The 23092-nt window shown below is 41.9% G+C and overlaps 2 protein-coding genes across 4 annotated transcripts in view; both read left to right on the top strand.

Annotated features, from left to right (window-relative positions):
• Tlr1 (toll like receptor 1) overlaps window positions 1-23092 on the top strand; it is a 36677-nt gene that overhangs the window by 5702 nt on the left and 7883 nt on the right. The window contains exon 1 of one of the 3 annotated variants that reach the window (XR_011707963.1): window positions 22609-22797. The exons of 1 other annotated variant lie outside the window; for it this stretch is intronic. The gene's annotated coding sequence lies outside the window, so the exon portion shown is untranslated. Of the gene's footprint in view, window positions 1-22608; window positions 22798-23092 lie in introns of those variants that run through there. One more of the 3 variants, XM_027938750.2, reaches the window with a different exon arrangement.
• Window positions 4264-11466, top strand: Tlr6 (toll like receptor 6). Its single transcript, XM_027938738.2, has 2 exons — window positions 4264-7115; window positions 9821-11466. The coding sequence occupies exon 1, from the start codon at window positions 4283-4285 to the stop codon at window positions 6713-6715; it is 2433 nt and encodes an 810-aa protein (XP_027794539.2). The 5' UTR covers window positions 4264-4282; the 3' UTR covers window positions 6716-7115; window positions 9821-11466.

Here is a 23092-nt window from a genome sequence, read left to right as displayed (position 1 = left end):
TGAATTTGAGAAGAGTTTGTTTGATGAATGTAGATGCTCCATTGTTTGGGGCATATATATTTATAATTGTTATGTCTTGTTGATGAATGGTTCCCTTGAACAGTATGAAATGTTCTTCTTTATCCCTCTTGATTAACTTTGGCTCATTGTCTACTTTATTTGATATGAGGATGGAAACTCCTGCTTGTTTCCACAGTCCATGTGAGTGATATGTTATCTCACAACCTTTCACCTTCAGGCTGTGGATGTCTTTTCCTATGAGATGGGTCTTTTGAAGGCTTTTTAAAATCCAATCTGCCAGTCTATGTCTTTTGTTTGGTGAGTTTAGGTCATTAACATTCAGGGTTATTATTGAGACATGATTTGTATTCCCAGTCATATTGTTTATTTTTGTTATTTAACTTGTTTTCTCCTTTGATAAGTATTTTCTTTAGTGTAATACCCCCCTTTGCTGATTTTCATTGGTGTTTTTTGTTTCCTCCTCATGGAATATTTTGCTGAGGATGTTCTGTAGTGCGGGTTTCTAGTTGTAAATTATTTTAACTTTTGTTTATCATGGAAGGTTTTTATTTCATCATCAAATTTAAGGCTTAATTTTGCTGGATATAGATTCTTGGTTGGCATCCATTTTCTTTCCGAGCTTGATATGTGTTGTTCCAGGATCTTTTAGCTTTCAGGGTCTGGATTGAAAAATCTGCAGATATCCTAATTGTTTTCCCCTATATATAACCCGATTCCTTTCTGTTGTGGCTTTTAAAATTCTCTGCTTATTCTGTATGCTAAGCATTTTCATTTATAATGTGCCTTGGTGTGGATCTGTTGTGATTTTGTACATTTGGTGTCCTATAAGCCTCTTATACTTGATTTTCCAATTCATTCTTCATGTTTGAAAAATTTTCTGATATTATTTTATTGAATATATTGTTCATCCCTTTGGTTCGGAACTATGCCTTCATCTATCCCAATAACTTTAAAATTTGGTCTTTTTATGTTATTCTATAATTCTTGAATGTTCTGCTCATGGTTTCTCATCATTTTCACCATCTGGTCAACATTCTTTTCAAGATTATATATTTTATCTTCATTTTTTGAGGTCCTGTCTTCTACATGATCTAATCTGTTGGTGATGCTTTCTATTGAACTTTTAATTTGGTTTATTGTTTCTTTCATTGCAAGGATTTCTGTTTTTTTTTTTTTCAGAACCCCTATCTCCTTATTGAAATAATCTTTTGTTTCCTGTATTTGCTTACGTAGCTCTTTATAGAAATGATCTTTTGCTGCCTATAATCGCTCTCTTATATCATCCTTGAATTCACAGAACATTTTAATTATGTACATCCTGAACTCTTTCTCTGTAATTTCTTCTGTTGTTCTGGCCATGGATTCTAATAACGTATTATCTTGTTTGGGGGGGGGGGCACTTTTTTCCTTTATTTTTTCATGTTGTTCCTGTGTCCTTCCTTCTAGCACTGCAGATCCATGGCTTTACGGCTTTAACCCTATAGGCTTACAGTGTCCCTGCAGGTTTTCAATACCTCTTCTTTAAGGGGGAGAACAATGTGAACAGATCCTAATACACAGAATATACAACCTTAAACCAAATAGCTGCTATTAAGATGTTTATGACTTTGTCACAATATACAGAAATGGTGAATTAAATTATTATCTACAATATAAACATAGGTTTGCAAAAGGGTCTATAGTTTCTGATGGTGACAAAGAACCCGGAGTGAGGTGTAGGATGAGATGCTGAGGGGATAGGAGGTGAGGATTTGGAGTTATCAGATCTTAGAAAGCGTGAAAGAGGAATCTAAAGAAGTTGATTAGTAGGAGAAGAGAGAGAAAGTGATTTGGGGAGACAAGTAAGTGGGAATACAGTAGAGTACAATAAACAAACAAACATAAATATTAAGAAAAGTAAAAAATGTAAAAATAGGAGATAAAATAATATATAACATCACTGTAATAACACTATTCAAACATTCTAGTCCTCAGTAGCCTAATTCATGAAAAGAACTTGGTTTCACAAATGTTGGGGATTTGAGGGCAGGAGGAGAGAGAGAGAGAGACAGAGAGAGAGAGAGAGAGAGAGAGAATCTCAGAGGAAAATACAAGGATTGTTTTTGTTGGAGACCAGCATCTTTCCAGCTCCTCTTCTCATCCAATAGGTAGGGTTTTCTGTTGTTTGCTTGTACCTCCATCCTCAGAATGGTGAAGGTTATTAGGGTGGGAGGGTTGGTCTTGTGGCATGGCTCCTGGAGGTGGGGTATAGTCCTTGCCATTCCCCAATGGGAGATTGTACCCCAAGGATCTCCTTTGGGGCCCACTTGTGTGATGTGGGCACCTGGTCTTATCTCCTTATATCACCTGTAGACCTCGCCATTCTTGGTCTCTAATTCAGTCTATTGACTGTATCTCACTCACCCCTTCCCTTTCTACTTTCCAATCAGGAACCTTTCTCTCCAGAGGTCTTGTGGGCTGCGCTCTGGGGGCTGCACACCTGTTGCAGAGAGCTGTTTTATGTTGAGTAGTTTGGGACCCGGTTTTGCGACCCGGTTTTGTGAGCTAGGGACAGGCCCCATAGCCTCAGGCATGGTGCCTGGTTAGGGGCTGCTGAGGAGGGAGAGAAGTTGGGGGCTTTCAGTACCTGGATATTGCTTCTAAGCTCAGCCAGATTTCCAAGCTGAGAGTTGCCCCAACTAAAGATGACCACGAAGATGTCCTAAGATGGAGGAAGCTACTTTCAGCCATGGGCTGCTGGGTTGGGTGGGGCCGGGTGGTGGCTTTGAGTGGCTTGTTCAGAGATGCAGCTCCGCAGCATGCAGTATTGTGGCTGGCAGCTGTCACCAGACCCAGTGCAGTGTTCCAACGTGCAGGCTACCTCACGTAGGGGACTGTGGCAGTGGTTGCAGTGCCCCAAGTTGGAGGTCACCGGAGGAGCCCCACATTGGTAGATGGGGATCCACAAGGGAGAAGTGGCCGGAGTTCCTGCATGTGGGCTATGGCCAGGTGTCCTGTGTGGGAACAGCAGCTGGGATTCCTGCATGGGTGGGCAGCCAGGAGTCCTGTGCAGGTGCTAATCAAGACTGATTTTAGAGGCCTTAGTCCACAGAAGTCTGGTTCCATTCCTTGGGACTCAAGGTGAGGCTGAACATCATGGTGGAAGACTGTGGCAGAGGGAAGCAGCTCACATGTTGATCAGAGAGGAGAGAGAGGGAGGGAGCGCCACACTGTCTTGATTACTGTAGTGTCAGAGTGAGATTTGATGTTGGGTGTGTCATTTCTTTGACTTTGACATTATTCTTTTAATTACTTTCCCAACCCAGGAGTGAACAATACTTTTTTTTTTTTTCAAGTCAGACATATTTTCTTCTAGAAGTTTTATAGTTTAAATATTCTAATGTGGTAACTAGAAATCAGATTCTCACCTCCTCCAGGGCTTCTTGTGCTGCCTGCTGTGGGTCAGAGTTGTTCACTTATTCAGTGACTTTTCTAAACAATATTTGGAATGACTGTCATCTGTGAACGCTGAATTTTCTGTTAGCTCAGTGGTCAACTAGTGATTTGAGATTTCCTCAAACACCTGCAGCAAAAAAACAAACCAAACACCAAAAAAACAAAAACAAAAACAAAAAAACAAACCAACTCTGGATCTTTGCAGACTGGCTCCATGTTGGAGCCCCTCTGCCTTAGACTTCACTTTCTGCTCAGGTGGAGCCTAGACATTCAGCAGAGGTAAAAGGTTAGACCTTTCTCAGCTCTTCTCTGAGCCTGTGTCCAGCTCTGGGCAGGGTGTGGACTTGTGGATTTGTGGGCATACATGGAGCTTTCCGAAGCCTCTGTTCTCTCGCGTAGCTCTGTTCCCAGCCTTTTCCCTCCCTGGCTTTGTGGTAGGTCAATGGCTTGCTTATCTGTTATTTCTTGCCCCATGTGGCTGCAGCTAGTATATTTACCTTTAAATCTTTCCCACAAACACCACCCAGGAGGTTTCTCCAACTCTTAAACTTCTGAGGTATGTGAAGCAAAGACAACCCCATAGTGAATCCTTAGGGAGCCACTGGACAAGTCAAAACATATGGCCATGATTCCTTGTGTTCCCCCTGGCACCAGCAAGCTGTGTAACAGGGAAAAAAATATCATGTAAAAATCTGGGGACAGAAATGACTGTGATTGTGAATGAAGAAGTCATTGAGCTTTTAGGAAGCGGAAGTTTGAAAGCCATCATTCAAACTTTACTCATTTTACTATATGTCGAATTTCTAGAAACTGGACTGAATTCAAAATGGTCAGAAGAACAGCGGCCCTTGAGGAGAACCATTGCATCATGACCCCAGACAAAGAGCCTGTTGTCACAAACCTTTGGTTTTTTTGTATCGTGATCTTAATAGTCGGAATCATAGTCCAGGTCTCTGGTGAAAATGAACTTAGAGTAGACATGTCAAAAATAGGCCTGACGCATGTTCCGAAAGACCTGTCACCAAGAACTGAAGTCTTAGACATATCTCAAAACTACATATCTGAGCTTCAGATCTCTGACTTCAGCTTCTTGTCGGGGCTGAAAGTTTTGCGACTTTACCATAATAGAATCCAGAGACTTGATTTTAGTGTTTTCAAGTTCAACCGCTACCTGGAATATTTGGATTTATCTCACAATCAGTTGCAAAAGATATCCTGCTACCCTGTGGTGGGTGTCAAACATTTAGATCTCTCATTCAATGACTTTGATGCTCTGCCCATCTGTACAGAATTTGGCAACTTGACACAATTGAATTTCTTGGGATTAAGTGCTGCAAAGTTCCAGCCATTAGATCTGCTACCAATTGCTCACTTGCATCTAAATTACATTCTTCTGGATTTAGGAGGTTATTACGTGAAAGAAAATGAGGCAGAAAGTCTTCAAATTCTGAACACAAAATCACTTCATTTTGTTTTCCACCCAGAGAGTTTATTTTCTGTCCAAGTGAACATATCAGTTAATACTTTAGGGTGCTTACAGCTGACAAATATTAAATTGAATGATGAGAACTGTCAAGTCTTAATTAACTTTTTATTGGAACTCATTAGAGGTCCAACCTTACTGAACTTTACTCTCAACCACATGGAAACAACTTGGAAATGCTTGGTTAGAGTTTTTCAGTTCCTTTGGCCCAAACCTGTGGAATATCTCAATATTTACAATTTAACAATAGTCGAAAGCATTAATGAAGAAGATTTTGCTTATTCTGAAACAGCACTGAAAGCATTAAAAATAGAACATATTAAAAACCAAGTTTTTATCTTCTCACAGACAGCGTTGTACACAGTGTTTTCTGAGATGAACATTATGATGTTAACCATATCAGACACACCTTTTATTCATATGCTTTGTCCTCAAGCACCAAGCACATTTAAATTTTTGAACTTTACCCAGAATGTGTTCACAGATAGTGTTTTTCAAAACTGTTCCACTTTAGTGCAATTGGAGACACTTATCTTGCAAAAAAATGGATTAAAAAACCTTTGTAAAGTATCTCTCATGACAAAGAATATGCCGTCCTTGGAATTCCTGGATGTTAGCTTGAATTCTCTGGAATCTCATAGACTTGAGGAAAATTGCACTTGGGTTGAAAGTATAGTGGTATTAAATATGTCTTCAAATATACTTACTGACTCAGTTTTCAGCTGTTTGCCTCCCAAGGTCAGGGTACTTGATCTTCACAATAACAGAATCATGAACATCCCTAAAGATGTCACCCATCTGGAAGCTTTGCAAGAACTCAATGTAGCATTCAATTCTTTAGCTGACCTTCCCGGATGTGGTACCTTCAGCAGCCTCTCTGTACTGATCATTGACCATAATTCTATTTCCCACCCATCAGCTGATTTCTTCCAGAGCTGCCAGAAGATGAAGTCAATACAAGCAGGGAGCAACCCATTCCAATGCACATGTGAGCTCAGAGACTTCATCCAACATATAGGCCAACTACCAAGTGAAGTGGTAGAGGGCTGGCCTGATGCTTATAAGTGTGACTACCCAGAAAGCTATAAGGGAACCCCACTAAAGGACTTCCATGTGTCTCCATTATCCTGTAACACAGGTCTGCTGATTGTCACCATTGGGGTCGTGGTGCTGGTGTTAGCTGGTTCTGTGACCTTCTTCTGCCTCTACTTGGATCTGCCCTGGTATCTCAGGATGGTGTGTCAGTGGGCCAAGACTCGGCACAGAACTAGGAACATCCCCTTGGAAGAACTCCAAAGAAATCTTCAGTTCCATGCTTTTATTTCATACAGTGAACATGATTCTGTCTGGGTAAAAAATGAACTAGTACCCTGCCTAGAAAAAGAAGATATCCGGATCTGTCTCCATGAAAGAAACTTTGTTCCTGGCAAAAGCATTGTGGAAAATATCATAAATTGCATTGAGAAGAGCTACAAGTCCATCTTTGTTTTGTCCCCCAACTTTGTCCAGAGTGAGTGGTGCCATTATGAGCTGTACTTTGCCCACCACAATCTCTTCCATGAAGGGTCTGAAAACTTACTCCTGATCTTACTGGAACCCATCCCACCCAATAGCATTCCCAACAAGTATCACAAGCTGAGGGCTCTCATGACACAGCGCACTTACTTGGAATGGCCCTTGGAGAAGAGCAAACAGGGACTTTTTTGGGCTAACATCAGAGCTGCTTTTAATATGAACTTAACACTAGTCAATGAAAACAATGATGTGAAAACTTAAAGTCAGGAAATCCCAATTAACACCATTATCTTGAACTCTGATGAATATCATTTCTAGCTCCTATCTGGGGCTGCTTCCATATCCACCATGTCTTTGGGGAAGATACAATGGAAACCTTGTTTCAACTGAGTTGGGGAATTAGGTTTGGGGTGGGGATAAAGGTGATGCTCATTTTGCCAATTAGAGAAATCTTAGTATCTTCCTGTTTACTCTCCGTTTTCACATTGAAACAGTCTTTTTTGAGTAAATTCTCATTCAGGGATCTTTCTTCCCCACTCTCCTTTCCCAAATGAAAGAGGGAAAGGAGACTTTGTGACTTCATGTCATCAAGAAAAGAGGTGGCCTCAGAACTGTATGCACTGGTCCTTGGAGCCTCCTCTGAATCCTCATTGGACTCTGGGTGAGTTTTATCATCCTAAGCTTTGGGCCTAGGAAAAATATTAGGCCAGTTATGAAATATAAGACAGTATTTTCTCTACATGTGAGTAATAGTTTATTGACTTTTTGACTCTAACACACAAACATGTATTTAACCATTGGAAACTCATGGCATTATAATATGTGTGTATAATAGGAAATATGGCCTTCAGTTATAGGCTTCTGAGGTGAAAGACTTGGGTATACTTGCTTGCCAAAGACACTGAGAGTCAAATTTATGTGTCATTTGATATCAAAATATTTTTTTTTGTTTTGTTGTTGTTGTCTTCGACTTTTGCCTAATGCCCAAAGCTGATGAAAGGCAATAAATGCTCCCATATTCACAGAGAGAGAGAGACACAGCCAGGCTGGACTTCCTAAAAGAGCAGAAAAGGACTAGTAATTATCAGTCCACGTTGCCATCTCTAGAATACTGGATTCAAAAGGGTCATTTAGAGAGTCATTAAGTGGAGGCTCCAAAATATGGCGAGATTGCTTTGAATACCTTCAAAGGGCAAGTGAGAGGGGCTCCCAGAATATAGGAAAGTAGTCTGTCATTCTCCTTCCAGACTGAAATTTTGCAGAGGAACAGGAGTATAAGATCCATGCAGCAGGCAAGGTGTGATTCTTAGCTATTTATAGGTGCTGCATAAGTATTTGTTGAGTGAATAGATGAGTGCTTGTACTGGAGAAAAGGAGAGAGGTTGGCTTGGGCAGCACAGAATGGTAGGACAAGAGAAGGGGTACAGTGACTGCAACCTGTCCTTCCATCATCAGCATGGCAAAGGCATTTCCTGTGGGCCAGACTGACCATGGTAGCTGGGTTTGAGTTGTCACAATAGGACCTCAACCAACAAGGCAGCCTATTGTGCAGAGATATTGTGGCACCCAGAGGCCAAGGGGTTGGGGGGAAGAGGTGCATTGCAGGAGTTGTGGAAGAGATCAGCCAGATTGTGTGCCATTTGCATTAAGGAACTGTGTGATATGGAGTCTACTCTATATTTGGGTCTCCAAATAACCCACAGATGCATGCCATAAAAGGGCCACCTTTTGGTTTCTGACACAACAGAAGTAGGAGTGTGATAGCCTATTTGCCTAAACCAGTAGTTAACGGCAGGGACATGCCTCTTTGTATAATACCCTCTTTCCTTGCAAAGCTCTAGGGGCATCCAGAATATAAGAAGGCGGAGAAGACCAAGGAAAAGTAAAACAATTGGTTACATTCCTTCCTCCCTTCACTGAACAGAAGGCCTGAGCTAGGGATAAGGCTGAATTTTGAATGAGCTTTTGAGTGTGAGATTCTGTTAACTGGAACTAGTCTGAGCCATTTAATCCTGATGTAGAAGTACAATTACAAAAATGAGACTTGAGAATTACTAGAATGTATGGGATCTTCCCAAGATCAGGTGTTGTGGAGGGAGATCTAACAGAACCTGGTTGTAAGGAAGTGGATTTCCTTCTGGATTTCATTCATTCAATAAGCCAGTTTCATAATGAATGAATCACTGTGAAGAAATAAGCCATAATGAAATTTCAGTGCTCCTCTCTGTCTACATTAGCTCTTCCTTGCTCTTTTGGAGAACACTGTTCTCCTTCATAGGCCCTCTCTCAAATGGCAAATTCTTCCACAGCCTGTGTTGCACTGTTTCCTAGACTAAAAACAACAACTAACAAAAACCACCCACAAAAATCCACGGCACAGATTTTAAATGATCAAATATTTTTAAGTTTAATAATATGTTTCCCACAAAATTTGTGGACATTAAACTATATTAATTGTAACCTTTTTAAAAAGAATTAAAATCTACATTTTTGTGATGTACTAACACACACACACATTTCAGACATATGAAAGGTTTATCATAAGGGACCTATTTCTTTTTTAGATAAAGATTTTCTTTCTCCATGAATATTCTACTTTCTCTGTTGAATTCTGGTTGCCAACACCTGATACCAACTTGAGAAAAAGGGTATTTAATTTCAAGAATCTAGAGATGTCTCAGAACCCAAAGGCAGGGATAGAGCTGAGCTCTGAGGAAGTTTGAAAGCAGAATGGCCAACTGCCCAAACTTTCTCTCCCTCTCTAGTGTTGGAGATATCTCTAGTGTCTCCCACCTGAACTAAGTTACTGTGGGGGGTTAGGTAAGAGGGTAGAGGAGTGGGAATGGGATTGCCTTTCCTGTAACCATTACTGAGAAGGAGTGCGTATTGTTCTTCAGGGCTGCCATAACAGAATACTGTATACTGGGTGGTTTAAACAACAGAAATTTATTTCCTGACAGTTCTAGAGACTAAAGTCTAAAATAAATTTCTGTGCCAGAAGGGTTGGTTTCTGGTGAAGCTTCTCTTCCTGGTTTACAGAAGGTCACCTTTTTTCTGTGTGCTCACAGGGTCTCTTCTCTGTGTGCACATCCCTGGTGTCCCTTCCTCTTCTTACAAGGACACTATTCATACTGGATTAAGTTCCCATTGAATGACCTCATTTAACCTTAATCACCTCTTTATTATGTCTCCAAATACAGTCACATTTTAAGGTAGTGGGAGTTAGGGCTTTGACATAGGAATTTGGTGTGGGGCATAATACAGTCCATAACATGGTTATTCAGATAAATTTAAAAATATTGTGATGGAGATTATTAGTCACCATGAATAACCATTATCCTCTCATTTAATATTAAATGACTCCAGTTTTATTAGGACCCTTGACAACCCAGCTGGAGACTGCATTTCCCAGCATTCCTTGTGGCTCCATGTGGACATGTGACTGAACTCTTAGCACTGGGATGGAACTGGAACCTGTGTGCCTCTCTGTGCTATGTCTCTAAGAAAGATGAGCGTGGATTCCTTTGTCAGTTCCACTGACAAAGGAAAGATGAGTGTAGAATTGGATAAGCCATCTAGAACTAGAGGTGAAAGTCACATGTAGATGTGCTCTTCATTCTACCCACTTGTGCTGCCCAAGACAGCCTCGCCGCAGGTCTGGACTGCTCAGCTCTGTTGTGTGACAGAGAAGTAAACCTCCATCTGTTGAAGCCACTTTGATACAGCCTCTTAGAACATCTACGGCCATCTGCAGCACAGAGCCATGGTACAGCTTTCTCTGATTTCCTTCCTGTGTGGACCTATTATGAGAGAACAGTGTGCAAGTTCTACTCTGCAACCTGGAGCAAAGCATCCATCAATGTGAGGCACCTGGATCAGCCTGTGCTACTGCAAAGCCTCTTAACTGGCCTCCTCGCTCTTACTCTTGCCTCCCACATTAGAGTGGGTTTTTTAAGATGTAAATTACATTAGGCCATTCCCTGCTTAAAGCCTTCTAGTGACCTCCCTTTGCAGTTGGAACAAGAGTCCAACTCCTCCCAGTGACCTGGGTTGCTATCATGATCCGCCTGCTCACCTCTCTGCACTGTCCCCTTTACTTCTAATCCAGCCCAGTTGCCTTCTGGCTGGTCCCCCAGTGCATCACACTGGTTCCCCACTGTGTCACCATTACACTTGGCCACACCACTTCCCCTGCTGAGATTAGTCTCCCTGAACAGCTTGGCTTGTCCTCACCTTTCACATCCCAATGTCACCTCCAGTGGGGATGTGGGGGGGGGTGTGTGTGGGCTGCTCCCCCATTCTAAAACAACCCGCCCCTAGTCCTTGTGGGGCACTTTCTCCTGTTGGTTTTCATCACAGCACATCATTCTGCAGTTATCTTGTTTACTTGTTTACCTGTTTATTCGGTTTCTCCTCCACTGAAATGCAAGCCGCAGTTAAATGGGACCCTTCTCAATGCGTTCCCCGCTTCTCCCTGGTGCTGAGTGGACAGTTCATCGTCCATGGTAGATACACGGTCAAAACTTGGATGAAGGCGTCTCCCTGACTGGCCACAACATCTTTGAAGCCCTCAATGCAGAGGTGGCTGTGCTGGAGCACAGCAGGGGCAGCCCTGGTGGAGTCCATGCTGAGCTGCCCTGCTGGCGGGCTGGTCTCTCAGGCTGCTAGGAGAGCTGCCCTTGGTCTTGGATACCTTTGTCTCTGTTTGGGTGTCCCCATGCTTGTCTCCACTGGCTACTTGTTAGGTGAGAGGACCCCGGGTGTCACCTGATGTTGGGAGAAAGGAACGCTTCCTGCAGAGACCGGGCGAGCCTTTCCCCAGTGCAGCCCCCACACCCAGCAGCCCCTTCTGCCTGCGTGGAGCAAGCCCTTCTGTTGAGACAGTTGTGAAGGTTACTCGGATTTGATCAGTGCATATGCTGTGCACCTGTGTAGAAATATCACACTGCACCTCTTAAATATACACCATCATTTCATGTCAATCAAAATTTTAATAAATGTGTATTTCAGCATTTCTCATATATTTTAAATGTTCTCACCACCAAGGAACAATAAGTATGTGAAGGGATAGTTAATTAACTTGATTTACTCATTCAACAGAGTCTACGTGTGCCACATCCCATTGTACCCCATAAACATAAGCAATTATTAATTAAAAATAAAATTTAAAAACAACAGAAAATTTTGCTCCCCAGCCTTTCTCAGTGAGATTAAAAAATGGACTCAGAAAGATGGAGGAAAACAAACAAACAAACAACAACAAAAACAGAATTCCACACAGGTAGAACGTCTCTTCTGTAGCACAAAAGGACCAGGCTGGTTGCAAACTTCATGGCTCAGCGCAGCATGAAGGGACAGAGTGATGCCTCTGATGGACCTGCTTTCCTGATGGAAAATGAGCCCCTGGGCAAAGGGGGAGTTTATACTTATATAGTTACACTGAGAGGTGACTTGGTTCATGAGCATGTCAGGTTGGGCCTCAGGAATTTGGGATCGGTTTTACTGGGCGAGATGGGGTGTCAAGGGTCAGCAGTCAGTATCTGGGGTTTGTCTTTTCTGGGCCAGATAAAGGGTCTGGGGAAGGATTTGTCTTGGGAAGGATCAATCCTCTGGCCTCTTCCCAGAGGCTGACATTCCAGACCTGATGGATATCTCCTCCCAAGGGCCTGTCTTGTCACTAGGAAAGAACGTATTGGGAAAGGATCAATGTTATCAATGTATTGCCTCTCCCTCATCCCCTGTCCCTAGGCCACACTACTTTGGGGTTTGTCATTTTCCATATCCAATACCCTCCATCCATGTTTGTGCTATACTTTCAGATGCCCCCAACAGATGTGCCAGTTTGTGAAGTTTGCCTTAATATATTTACAATTATTAAACACTGTGATGAGAATAAAGATTAGATTCCTTACTCATGTAACAGGTTACATAATGAGGGAAGGAATCATCCATTTTGACTGCTGTAATGAAGTGCCATAGACTGAATGTCTTATAAACAGAAGAAATTCATTGCTCACGACTCTGGAGACTAGCCTGAGATCAAGGTGCTGGCAGTCTTGGTGTCTAGCAAGGGCCATCTTTCTGGTTCATAGGTTCCAGCTGTGTCTTCATATACCGGGGAGGAGGAAGGAGCTCTGGGTCTCTTTTATAAGGGCCCTAATCCCACTCCATAACCCAGTCACCACCCCAAGCCCCACTTATTACCATTCCTTTGATGATTAGGATTTCAACATAAGAATTTTGACACAAACATTCAGTCACAGCAAACAGGATGAGAAACCTAGGTTATTGATCAAGGAGGGCTGCGAGGATGAGCCCTGTGGAGAGCTGCTTGGACAACACTTGGCAGCGTGAGGGTCCTGGGCTTGTGGCTGGGAAGGCCCTTCAAAGGGGAAGCCTCGGTGGGTGCAAAGTTGGAAGGACATCGTGAGCAGAGAGAGCATCGGTGGGCTTGGTGTGTTAGTCACCCAGGCTGTTATGAAAATGACCACTACACAGTGGCTTACGACAACGGAAATGGACTTCTCACCATTCAGAAGGCTGGAGTCAGAAATCAAGTGTTGGCAGGATTTGTACTTTCTGGAGTTTCTGTGGGAGAAATCATCCCAGGCCTCTCCTGGCTTCTGTGGTTGCTGGCAGTCCTTGGTGGTGTGTGGCTTTGCCTCCATCTTCACCAGGTCTTCTCTGCAGTCTCTGTCCCTTCTCTTTTCCCATCTTTTACAAGGATACACTAGTTGGATTTAGGAGCCTCCTCAATCCTTTGTGACCACATCTTGATCCTTAGTTTAATCACATCTGCAAAGACTCTATCTCCAATAAGGTCATATTTTGATGTTCTAGGACATGAGTCTTTCTGGGGGAGGGGACCACTATTCAACCCACTACTCTGGGTTGGTGTAGCCATCTCTGATGGCCTGGGGACTCTGCTGAATGTGGTAGGAGGGGAAAACAGTTTTCTTAGGGAGAGGGAAGAATCTGAAAGGGGCCGCTTGGGAGTCAGAGGTACAAAGAAGAGTGAGAGCGGCAAAGAGACTAGAAACAATGAGATCTTTCTCTTTCTTCCGTGAGAGAAAGTGAAAGGGTGGATAGAGGGCACAAGTGTAAATGGGGAGCGTGTGTGAATTTTAAAGAGAAAGCGAACACACACACACACACACACACACACACACATGAATATTAAAAAAAGAGGAAGTATTTTGATCTAGATTCTAGAGATTGACTTCCTTAGAAAGGAATAAGACTAAACTATAGGCAGTGAATGAGGCCTGAGGGGAATTTCTAAATACAGGGACTTTCTGAGGGTTTTAAATTATAGTTTATGCAGATTACCAACATAGTCAAATCTAAATATGAGATAGTTTTTTATTTTCTTTAGTCATTTCATCAATTGGATTCTGAAACTCTTGTCACCCCTGGGTAATATCTTGAGCATATTTCACACCTCTCAGTCATCTTGAGGTATCAGTTCTGCAGTCTAGTTGAACAGTTTTAATCCCATCTCCATCTGAAGCTCATTCCCTTTTCCCATATCATAAACTAGTATCCTAGACACAGCTCAACGTTGGCAAGGGGTAAGATGGGCATGATTTTCCTGAGAAACACACTTCCTGCCTCTCCTTCCTCCAGATTTAGGGCCTGCCCCCCAGGTAGAGACCAGGGATGGAGGGTTGGAAAGCAGATATCCTCTTCTATAGTTGTGCTCATTAAGGTAAGTTTAAGAAGCAGAACAGGGCTGGGGTGTGGTGGCTCACTTCTGTAATACCAGCAGTTCAGGAGGCTGAGCAAGGAGAATTTGCAAGTTCAAAGCCAGCAACTGAGCAAGGCTCTAAGCAACTCAGCAAGACCCTGTATCAAAATAAAAATTTAAAAAGGCTCAGTCGGGTTCAATCTCCAGTACCAAAAAAATAAAATAAAATAAAAGCAGCAGCAGCAGCAGCAGCAGATCAGGGAGATCCCAAATACTGGGGCTTAAATGAGATAGGACTTTGTTTCTTCTTAAATAATAGGGAAAGTATAGACAGGAGGTCTCTGATAGTGTATTAGTCTACTTTTTTGTTACTATAACAAAATATACAAGATATGTGTGTGTATGTGTGTGTGTGTGTATATATATATATATATATATACATATTTTTTTTTGTCTATCTACCTAACAGTTTTGGGGGGTTGGAAGTCCAAAGAGCATGGTGCTGGCTCTGGTGAAGGTCTGTCTGGCTACATCACATCATGGTGGATGGCATCATGGTGGGACCATGTGAGAGAAAGAGAAATCATAGGGTGAAACAGAAAGCCAGAGAGATAGTAGGAAGGAGCTAGGCTTTCTGTTTATAACAACCCTTTCAAAACAACTAACCAGGTTCCCACAAGAACTATTATCAGTTTCTTCCAAGGGCATGTTTTAAATTACCTAACCAACTTGCATTAGGCCCCACCTCTTAAAGCGCCCACCACTTCTCAACACTGTCACCCTTGGAGCCAAGCTTCCAACCCAAGAGACATTTGAGGGTCAAACTGCATCCAAATAATAGCAGATGGATAGCTATCCCTATTCCATAGTCATTCAAAGGTGGCCAGTTAGCTCTGTTTCCAGTTCTTGTCTTCTCCACAGTTCTCGCCATCCTGTTTTATGTGGAGTTACAGGAACTAATGAAGTACTGCTGTGTCTTCTTTGAGAGCTGTGTATAAAGGGAAGCTGAGGTAGAGGTATATGATATCATAGTCACTATTGCTTTTTGACAAGGATTATGTAACAAGAACTGTCCAGTAGACACCATCCATCTACTAATTTACTCTCCTGAACTCCAGGGGCTAGAGTGTAATGTCGTCTAAAACTGCTTTAGAAAGTGACCAACCTCAGAGGATCCTTTATCAACGTAAGCAACATCCTGAGGAAAGAGATGCCTGGGCTCCTAGATCAGCCTTGTGAGTGACTCTACTGGCACTCCCCCTCCACTTGGCTTTCGAAGAGAAGATGTCAGCTTCTCTATGGAGAGCACAAAAGGCGGCAGGCTTACCTTATAAACACCAATATCCCAGTGCTACTGCCCCCTCCCCGAATCTGGCATTATGAGGTGGACTGGGGAATTTGAGGGCGGGATGATGGTGAGGATGGGGCCAGCTAGGTCAGCTGTTTCTTGGAATGCCCTGGGAGAAGTGCCTGATCCCAATTCTTGGCAGTTTTCACAGAATGTGGGTATGTAACACTTCCTTGTTTTCAGTTTTGAACCCAAGCCATAGGAAAAGTTCCAATTGACACCCTGTTTCATAATCAGGAGAAGGGAAACAAAAACTCTTCACTGAATTACATGTTAGATGAGCAATCTAGAAAAAAAATTGTAAATTTGAGTTAAAAAATCAATAAAGGACATATTACCCATAGCAAGAGGAGAAAAAAGTGGAGATTAATGGTATGGCTTATATCCATTGGTTCAGAAAGTCTACTTCATAGAATACATCCTAAGAAAATAATTGTTCATACATGTCCCAGAGAAACATTGCTGCTTATTGTAGTGTTGTTTCTAATATTGAAAACAGTTTAAATATTCAGCAATAGAAGACTGGTTAGATACATTGTATAATAAAATGTTTAAAATATATTATGGGGCTGGGGTTGTGGCTCAGTGGTAGAGTATTTGCCTAGCCTGTGTGAGGTACTGGGTTCAATCCTCAGCATCACATTAAAAAAAATTAAACAAAGATATTGTGCCTATCTACAACTTAAAAAAATTAAATAATATACATTATAAATAAAACAAAATATCATCCAACCAATAATAACAAAGTGTGGATGAATACTTACTGACATTAAAAGGTATTTGATATATTATGAATTGAGAAAAACAGATAAAAAGTAACATACAATAAATCCAATCCAATAAAATTATTCACTGAATAAAAAAATAACATACATAGGCTTTTTCAAGATCGTGGACTTGAGAAGGTCATGGTGGTGTTAAACCAAGAAAGCAGACAGGCAACTTCTCAGCAAGGTGGGTGGAAAAAAAACAAAAAGGGACGTTCCTGGAAATTCATTCTGTAAATTCAAAGCAGATCAGGGACTCAGAAGGTTGGACATAATAAAATAAGGAAAAAATCCCCAGTGCCACTGCCACCTATACTGTTGTTGCCTGCTGCAGTGGTCCCCCCCTCACCCCTACAAACAAAATGGAGGGATAAAGGAATTAAAGGGATTTTCATTTTTAGGAGACCTGAGGCATGTCTGGGTATGGAGAGATCAGAGATCAAAGACACCGCCCAACTAACCTGAAAGGTGTGCAGCACAGTATCCTGGTGTGGGAAAGAAGCTGCGGCTCTTCCAGCTGCCCACGGAGGAGAGGAAGGAACCATTCTGCAGCTATGTCGAGGGGACCTATTTCCTGGCAAACCTGAGCTTAGCCCGAAATATAGGCCTGGCAAACTCACACCACATGACGTAGAGTGCCTAAGTGACCAGGAGAAAATCAAACATAGAGAGGGGTTTACATAGGGGAATACAGGTCGTGAAAACCCACCAGGATCCCCCACCTTCTCCTCCAGCCCAGCAGCTTGCAGAACCGGCTGGGAGAGATGCCCCCAGCCAGGATTGAAAGGGCTGGGGCAGGAGTGATTGAATTTGGAGACTGAACCTGAGACCAGGAATCATGGGGTCTGTGGGTACTGGAGAGGACTAAGGATTGGCTCCTCCATTGTATGAGAGGAACCAGGGACGATCCCTGGGGTGTCGTCTCCCAGTGTGGACCAGCAACTCCTGGGCTCTGGAGGTGCACTGATTTAAAGTCTTCAGACCAACTGGCATTAAACTGGCCTAAACTCTGCCCTCTAGGACCTCTGCTTATGGGATTTCCTCTCACACTCCAGCAACCCCACCTAACACTTGCTGAGAAGGGAAGCTGAGAATCTTTTGGCCTGAAATAGACAACAGAAACAAAACCTTTCACTGAAATCTTTTTTTTTTTTAAATTGTTTTTCTTGTTTTCTTTGTTCAATTGTGACCTGAATAGTTCATTGACACTTATACATATTCATTTTTGTTTCTTTTTTCTCATTTATAGCATTTTTTTTGGAGGACGTTATTTTTCATGGATCAGTATTGCGAGGACTAGGATGTTTGATATTTTGGTTGTTATTATATTCTTTTATTTTAAAAAATTTTATGTTACACATTTTTTTCTCTTATATGTTTCCCTTGATTCTCTTTATCTCTTCCACAGAGGTGTGGAAATACAAACCAAAGTAATGTACATTTTTTTTTCCCAGATATTTTGTAAGCAGATCAGTTAGTAGCAAGAAATCAGCTGTGGTGAGAATAGTGACACCACAAATATCAACAAATGCTACAAATCAGACTGGTTTTTGAACCGGTTTACTGGCACACAGCTGAATGGCATTAGTAATAGCAAATAAAACGTGGACTTGCTTACATAAAAATGTATATATTTATTAGTTCAAAAGATCATGAAATGGAAAGGTGAACAACAGAGTGCATGTTTGCAAAATGTTTGACCGAAGGTCAATGTCAGTAACATAAGACAATGTAAAAACATAACTCCGATAGAAAAATAGGTAAAATGACATGAACAAGCATTAAAGAGATATGAATTGTCAACAAATATAAAAAAAAGTCCAATAACACTTATAGTGGAACAAAAAATGAAACAATAATGAGATAATGCTGTACATCAATGAAATTGCCAGATGCCTAAAATGCTCTTTTCTGGGCGGGTGTGTATAATGTGTGCTCTGACGCTCCTGGAGAGCAGGTGCACTGGAACACACTTTATGGAAAGCACTTTGGTTGATATGCATCAAGAACGTAAAAAAGTCCATGTTTTTTAATCTGGTTATTTCTTTCTAGGAATTTTTTTAAATAGTAAAAAATCCAGACCAAGACTCTATAAAAGTGCTTGTTAACATTTTGTGAAACTGAAAGAGCAAATCCCCACCCTCCTCCTGCTCTCAGGCACATGGTTGGAAATGGCCTGTCTGACCTGAGATTTACTCAGGTATTGACATTCTAGTGTCAATTTCCAAAAATTTGGCTGGAAAGTGTTAGGTCGTTAAGGGAAAATTCATTAAAATGTAGAAGTCTGAACAATGCCATTCACATTCCCCCTGAGATTTATGGGACACGATTTGAAGTTCTAGGCTCTGGTGGGTTAGAGAAATTGTGGGATTATGTGGAGAAAGTAGGGAGGAAAGAAAAGTGCTATGTTTGAATAGGGGTAGTGTCCCCCAAAGGTCATGTGTGGAGGACTCATTCCTCAGGGTGTTACATTTGGGAGGTGTTGTGGATCTTTATAAGGTGGGGCCTAGAGGGAGGTTCGTGGGTCATTGGGAATGTGTCTTTAAAGTGGATTGTGGGAAATTAGCCTTTTCCTCTTTCTCTCTTTTCTGGCTCATGAGGTGGGCATTTTTGTTCCACCATACACTCACTGTCATTGCCATCTGGCACACCACCAGAGGTCCAAAGCAATGGATCTGCCTGGTCTTGGACTGGAATCTCCAGAACTGGGAGCCAAAGTAAACCTTTTGTCTTTATAAGTTAATTATCTCAGGCATTTCACTATAATGGTGGAAAACTGAATAACGGAAAGAAAGGAACATGCTATGCACATGATGGGAACACTAACCCCACTGTGAGAAGAACCTCACAAATTATGATACTGTGCTTATTGATTAAGAAACCATCCACACCTTCGTGGCAAAAGTGTAATAGGGACTTAGAGAAGCTGCTTTTGCTAAAAGCACTGACTCTACTTAGTTCTGCAGATGCCCAATGGATGACTGAAAGCAGAATAAAGCTTGGCATCTGTACCTTCATTTTGTATCATTTTAGGTATATGCATGGTGTTGCAAGTCTGTAGTCCTAGCTACTTGGGAAGCTAAGGCAGGAGGATTGCAAGTTCAAGTCCAGCCTAGGCAACTCAGTGAGACCCTGTCTCAAGGATCGGGATACAGCGTGGTGTTGTGATACCTGGATTTGATCCCCAGTATCGAAGAAGATGCTCAACATCATATTGATCAGGGAAATGCAAGTCAGAATCACGATGAGATACCACTTCATACTTGATAGGATGGCTATAATACAAGAGAGACGACAAGAAAATATCAGCAAGGTTGTGGAGAAATTGGAACCCTTACATACTGTGGGTGGGAAGGTAAAATGGCACAGATGTTTTCAAATGTTCTGGCAATTCCTCATATGGCTAACTGTAGAATTCCCGATTTATGCATTGGTTCCTCTCCTAGGTATATGCCTGAGAAAATATGTCAATGAAAAAACTTGTACATAAATGTTTATAGCAGCATTACTCATAAAAACCATAGTGTCCATCAACTGAGGAATGGGTAAATAAAATATGGCATATCTACACAACAGAAAATTATTTGGTAATAAAGAAGGTGAAATGCCGGTGCATGTTACAACATGGATGAACCATGAAAACCCAAAGCTACGTGAAAGAAATTGATCATAAAGTGCACATGTTATATACAAATCTATAGAGATTAGTACCATCTATGGAGTAGAGGAGTGGTTTCCGGAGTGGAGAGTGAGGGCGAAGGGATGTAATGCTGTTTTCTAAGGTGATGAGAATGTTCTAAATTGATTGTGGGGGGTGGTTTCACAACTCTGTGATTACACCTAAAGCCATTCATTTTTACACCTATAAGTTTGTGAATTTTTATAGTATGTGAATATATTTCAATAAAGCTAAAAAAAAAACCTAACTATAATTTACATCGAATTGACAGACTGTTTATACTACCCTGGATTCTATAAGAAATGTCTGGGTATGGGATAAAGGTGGACAGAAAAATTGCTGTGGAAAGAAGTATGGGATTGCCTAGACTATAAGTAGGAAATCTTCATTTCGAAAGAGCTCTTCAGGCTGCTGTTAACTGGACTTGGACTTGGACTTTGTGCATGGCTGTGATACCTCCACTAGACCTGTGCTGTCCAAGATGGAAGCCTTTAGTCACAGGGGATCGTGGTGAACCTGAAATGTGGGTAACCCAATTGAGATGTGTTGAATACCCACTGACTTTTGAAGACCTAGAATTAAAAAAAAAAAATCTCATTAGAGTAATGTTTTGTATTGCTCACATGTTTAAAAAATATGTTGGTTATATTGAGTTAAATGAAATATGAGAAAGTCGAGAAAGAAGCCATATTCTCTGAGAATGAGAGCTTTCCTGGGGGTGTGGCTGTCTGATCATGGATATGCATGATCACAGTGTGCGTCTGCTCAAGGATCGGAGAGGACAAGGAGACAGGTGGGCAGCCCCGAGCGCTGGAGGACTTGAGGGGAGAGGCAAGACCTGACAAACGCTGAGGAGTTGCACCTGGCATCCCACTTGCTTCCTGGGTTCAGAGTCAGGGTGAGCCAGGGAATTCTTAGTCAAACACCGCCCTTGTCTCCAGTGACAGATTTAAGTGAAGAAATGGTGCATGAGCAAGTGGGAGATTCATTCTTTTAGTTTTTGAAATAAATTTGTAAATCATTTTTTCCTGTTAAATTCTAAGATGAGGAGGGGTGCAGAGGGAGAGAGACTGTATTATAAATCAAAAAGAAGTCCACAGTCCTTACTTTAGGGACTCGAACCTGGTCCTCTGCGTGGCAGAAAGGCTGACTCCAGGGGAAAGCTGTGGAGGGAGATAAAGAAGGCGTCCTGTCCTCCCACATCAGACATTGACGGGACGTCAAGTGCAGAGGCAGATGGTTGGCATCCCTCAGCTTTATTTGCCCATGTGTGGTTTTGCCATTTTTGTTGTTGTTGGTTTAAAAGACAAGAGCGGAGCCATCAGAATGCCTCACTTGAGATTGCTGACACAACAACCCCAAGGAAGTATCTTGGCCCTTATCTGGAAAAAGAGAGTCTTGGTATGTTTTTGACACAGTGTTTAAAAATCATATTTTTCAAAAAGCTGGGAAATATCAATGGAAAAAAATCAGCACCAACTTGGATCTAAAAACCAATTGGTCAAAAAATATATGATTGCGCTGGGGTTGTGGCTCAGTGGTAGAATGCTTGCCTGGCACGTGTGAGGCACTGGGTTCAAACCTCAGCACTACATACAAAAAAATAAATAAACAAATATAATAAAGGCCTGCTGTCCATCTACAACTACAAAAATTTTAAAGAAAACATATTCAGCTGCGTGACCAGCATGCTGGCTTCATACAAGAGGTTCATATTAGTGAGATCAAAATAAACACACAAGACTCAATTACCTTTTTCTTTGACCAGGTCTGAGACGGCCCTCCCTCTGGCTCCTGCCTCGAACCACCCTGTGGGGCAGCAAGGCTTACTCAGGACTAGCAGGAGAGAGAGAGAGAGAGCACGCTAGAGGATGGTCTTTTATTGGGGAACAAGAAATTCAGGGAAAAATTCCATCCAATGAAGGTCGAGGGGGACAGCATTCCAAGGTCAGGGTCAGTGATTGGTCTCAGGGTCAATGGTCAGTCACACCCCCACACGGAAGGGCTCTCGCACCTAGAGAGGGTGGGGATTAGTTCGACACAGTTTAGCCAGAACGCCTCACACGCAATCAGGGAGGTGCCCAATCACGTGCGAGAATGGCTTCCCACAAACATGATTATCATCCATTCCATAGCATATGAATTAGCTTCCCTCTTTATGGATGTATTGCAGTAATACTTTAATCTTGACCCTTGCTCTTTCTGCTGTCAGTCACTGAGGTAGTGCATTGATCAAAAAGCCAGAGGAAGCCGGATGTGGTGGCGCATGCCTGTAATCCCAGCTTCTTGGGAGGCTGAGGCAGGAGGATTGCAAGTTTGAAGGCAGCCTCAGCAATTTAGCAAGACCCTGTTTCAAAATCAGTATAAAAAGGGCTGGAGATGTAGCTCAGTGGTAGAGAGCCCCTGGGTTTCATCCCCTGTACCTCCAAAACAAACAAACCAAAAAGCTAGACGAAGAGCAAAGCAGCTGAAACACACCCAACCCCACACCCCTGCCTCTCCCAGCACACCACTGGAATAGGCTTTTTGAATTCAGCCTTTAAAAATCTATGAATTATTAACATCACCTCCTTCACTTTGTTGGTGTCAACAGCAGTGAGCTGACTGTAGTGAAGGGACATGATTCTCTTTGAGCACAGTTCTATTAATTGGCCCACAGACCCTATGAAAAGGAGAAAAGTTCATTCTTACTGCGATGTGTAATCCCAGTGGACTTCAGTAGATGGCATAAAAGAGCTTTCTTGTCTTTTTTTTTTTTTTTTTTTTCAACACTGAATCTGGATGCCAATGAAATAAAAGTTCACGGAAGTTACTTGAATTTCTTAAAGGCTGCCAAACAGAACAGACTGGCAGGTTGTCTTGGTAAGCAACATCTTATTTTATTCCACAAAAGAAAATAATGGTGTAGCTAGTTACTGGGTGTAGAAATTGCAGAAGTCTCTAAGCCCTGGGTTATATTTCATATATATACTTATTGTGTGGTTTGAACTAGCATTTGTTTATCAGCTCCTAATCCTAAATCAGAGAAAAAAAAATTATTTTGCTGGATAATACTTCATGTGTGATTTGCTTTCAAGAGAGATTTTTTAAGTAGGAAGATAAACATTTGGGTCACAGAGGTTTTCTGGCTTTCTTTCAGAACTGCTCGTTTTTAAAT

This window comes from Marmota flaviventris, chromosome 7 (genome assembly GCF_047511675.1).
Source record: "Marmota flaviventris isolate mMarFla1 chromosome 7, mMarFla1.hap1, whole genome shotgun sequence".
NCBI lineage: Eukaryota > Metazoa > Chordata > Mammalia > Rodentia > Sciuridae > Marmota > Marmota flaviventris.
The sequence above is the reverse complement of the archived record's forward strand: the minus strand, read 5'-3'. Positions and strand labels throughout refer to the sequence as shown.

Coding starts and splice junctions, on each gene's coding strand:
- Tlr6 (XM_027938738.2), top strand. CDS start 4,283: ATGGTCAGAAGAACAGCGGCCCTTGAGGAGAACCATTGCATCATGACC.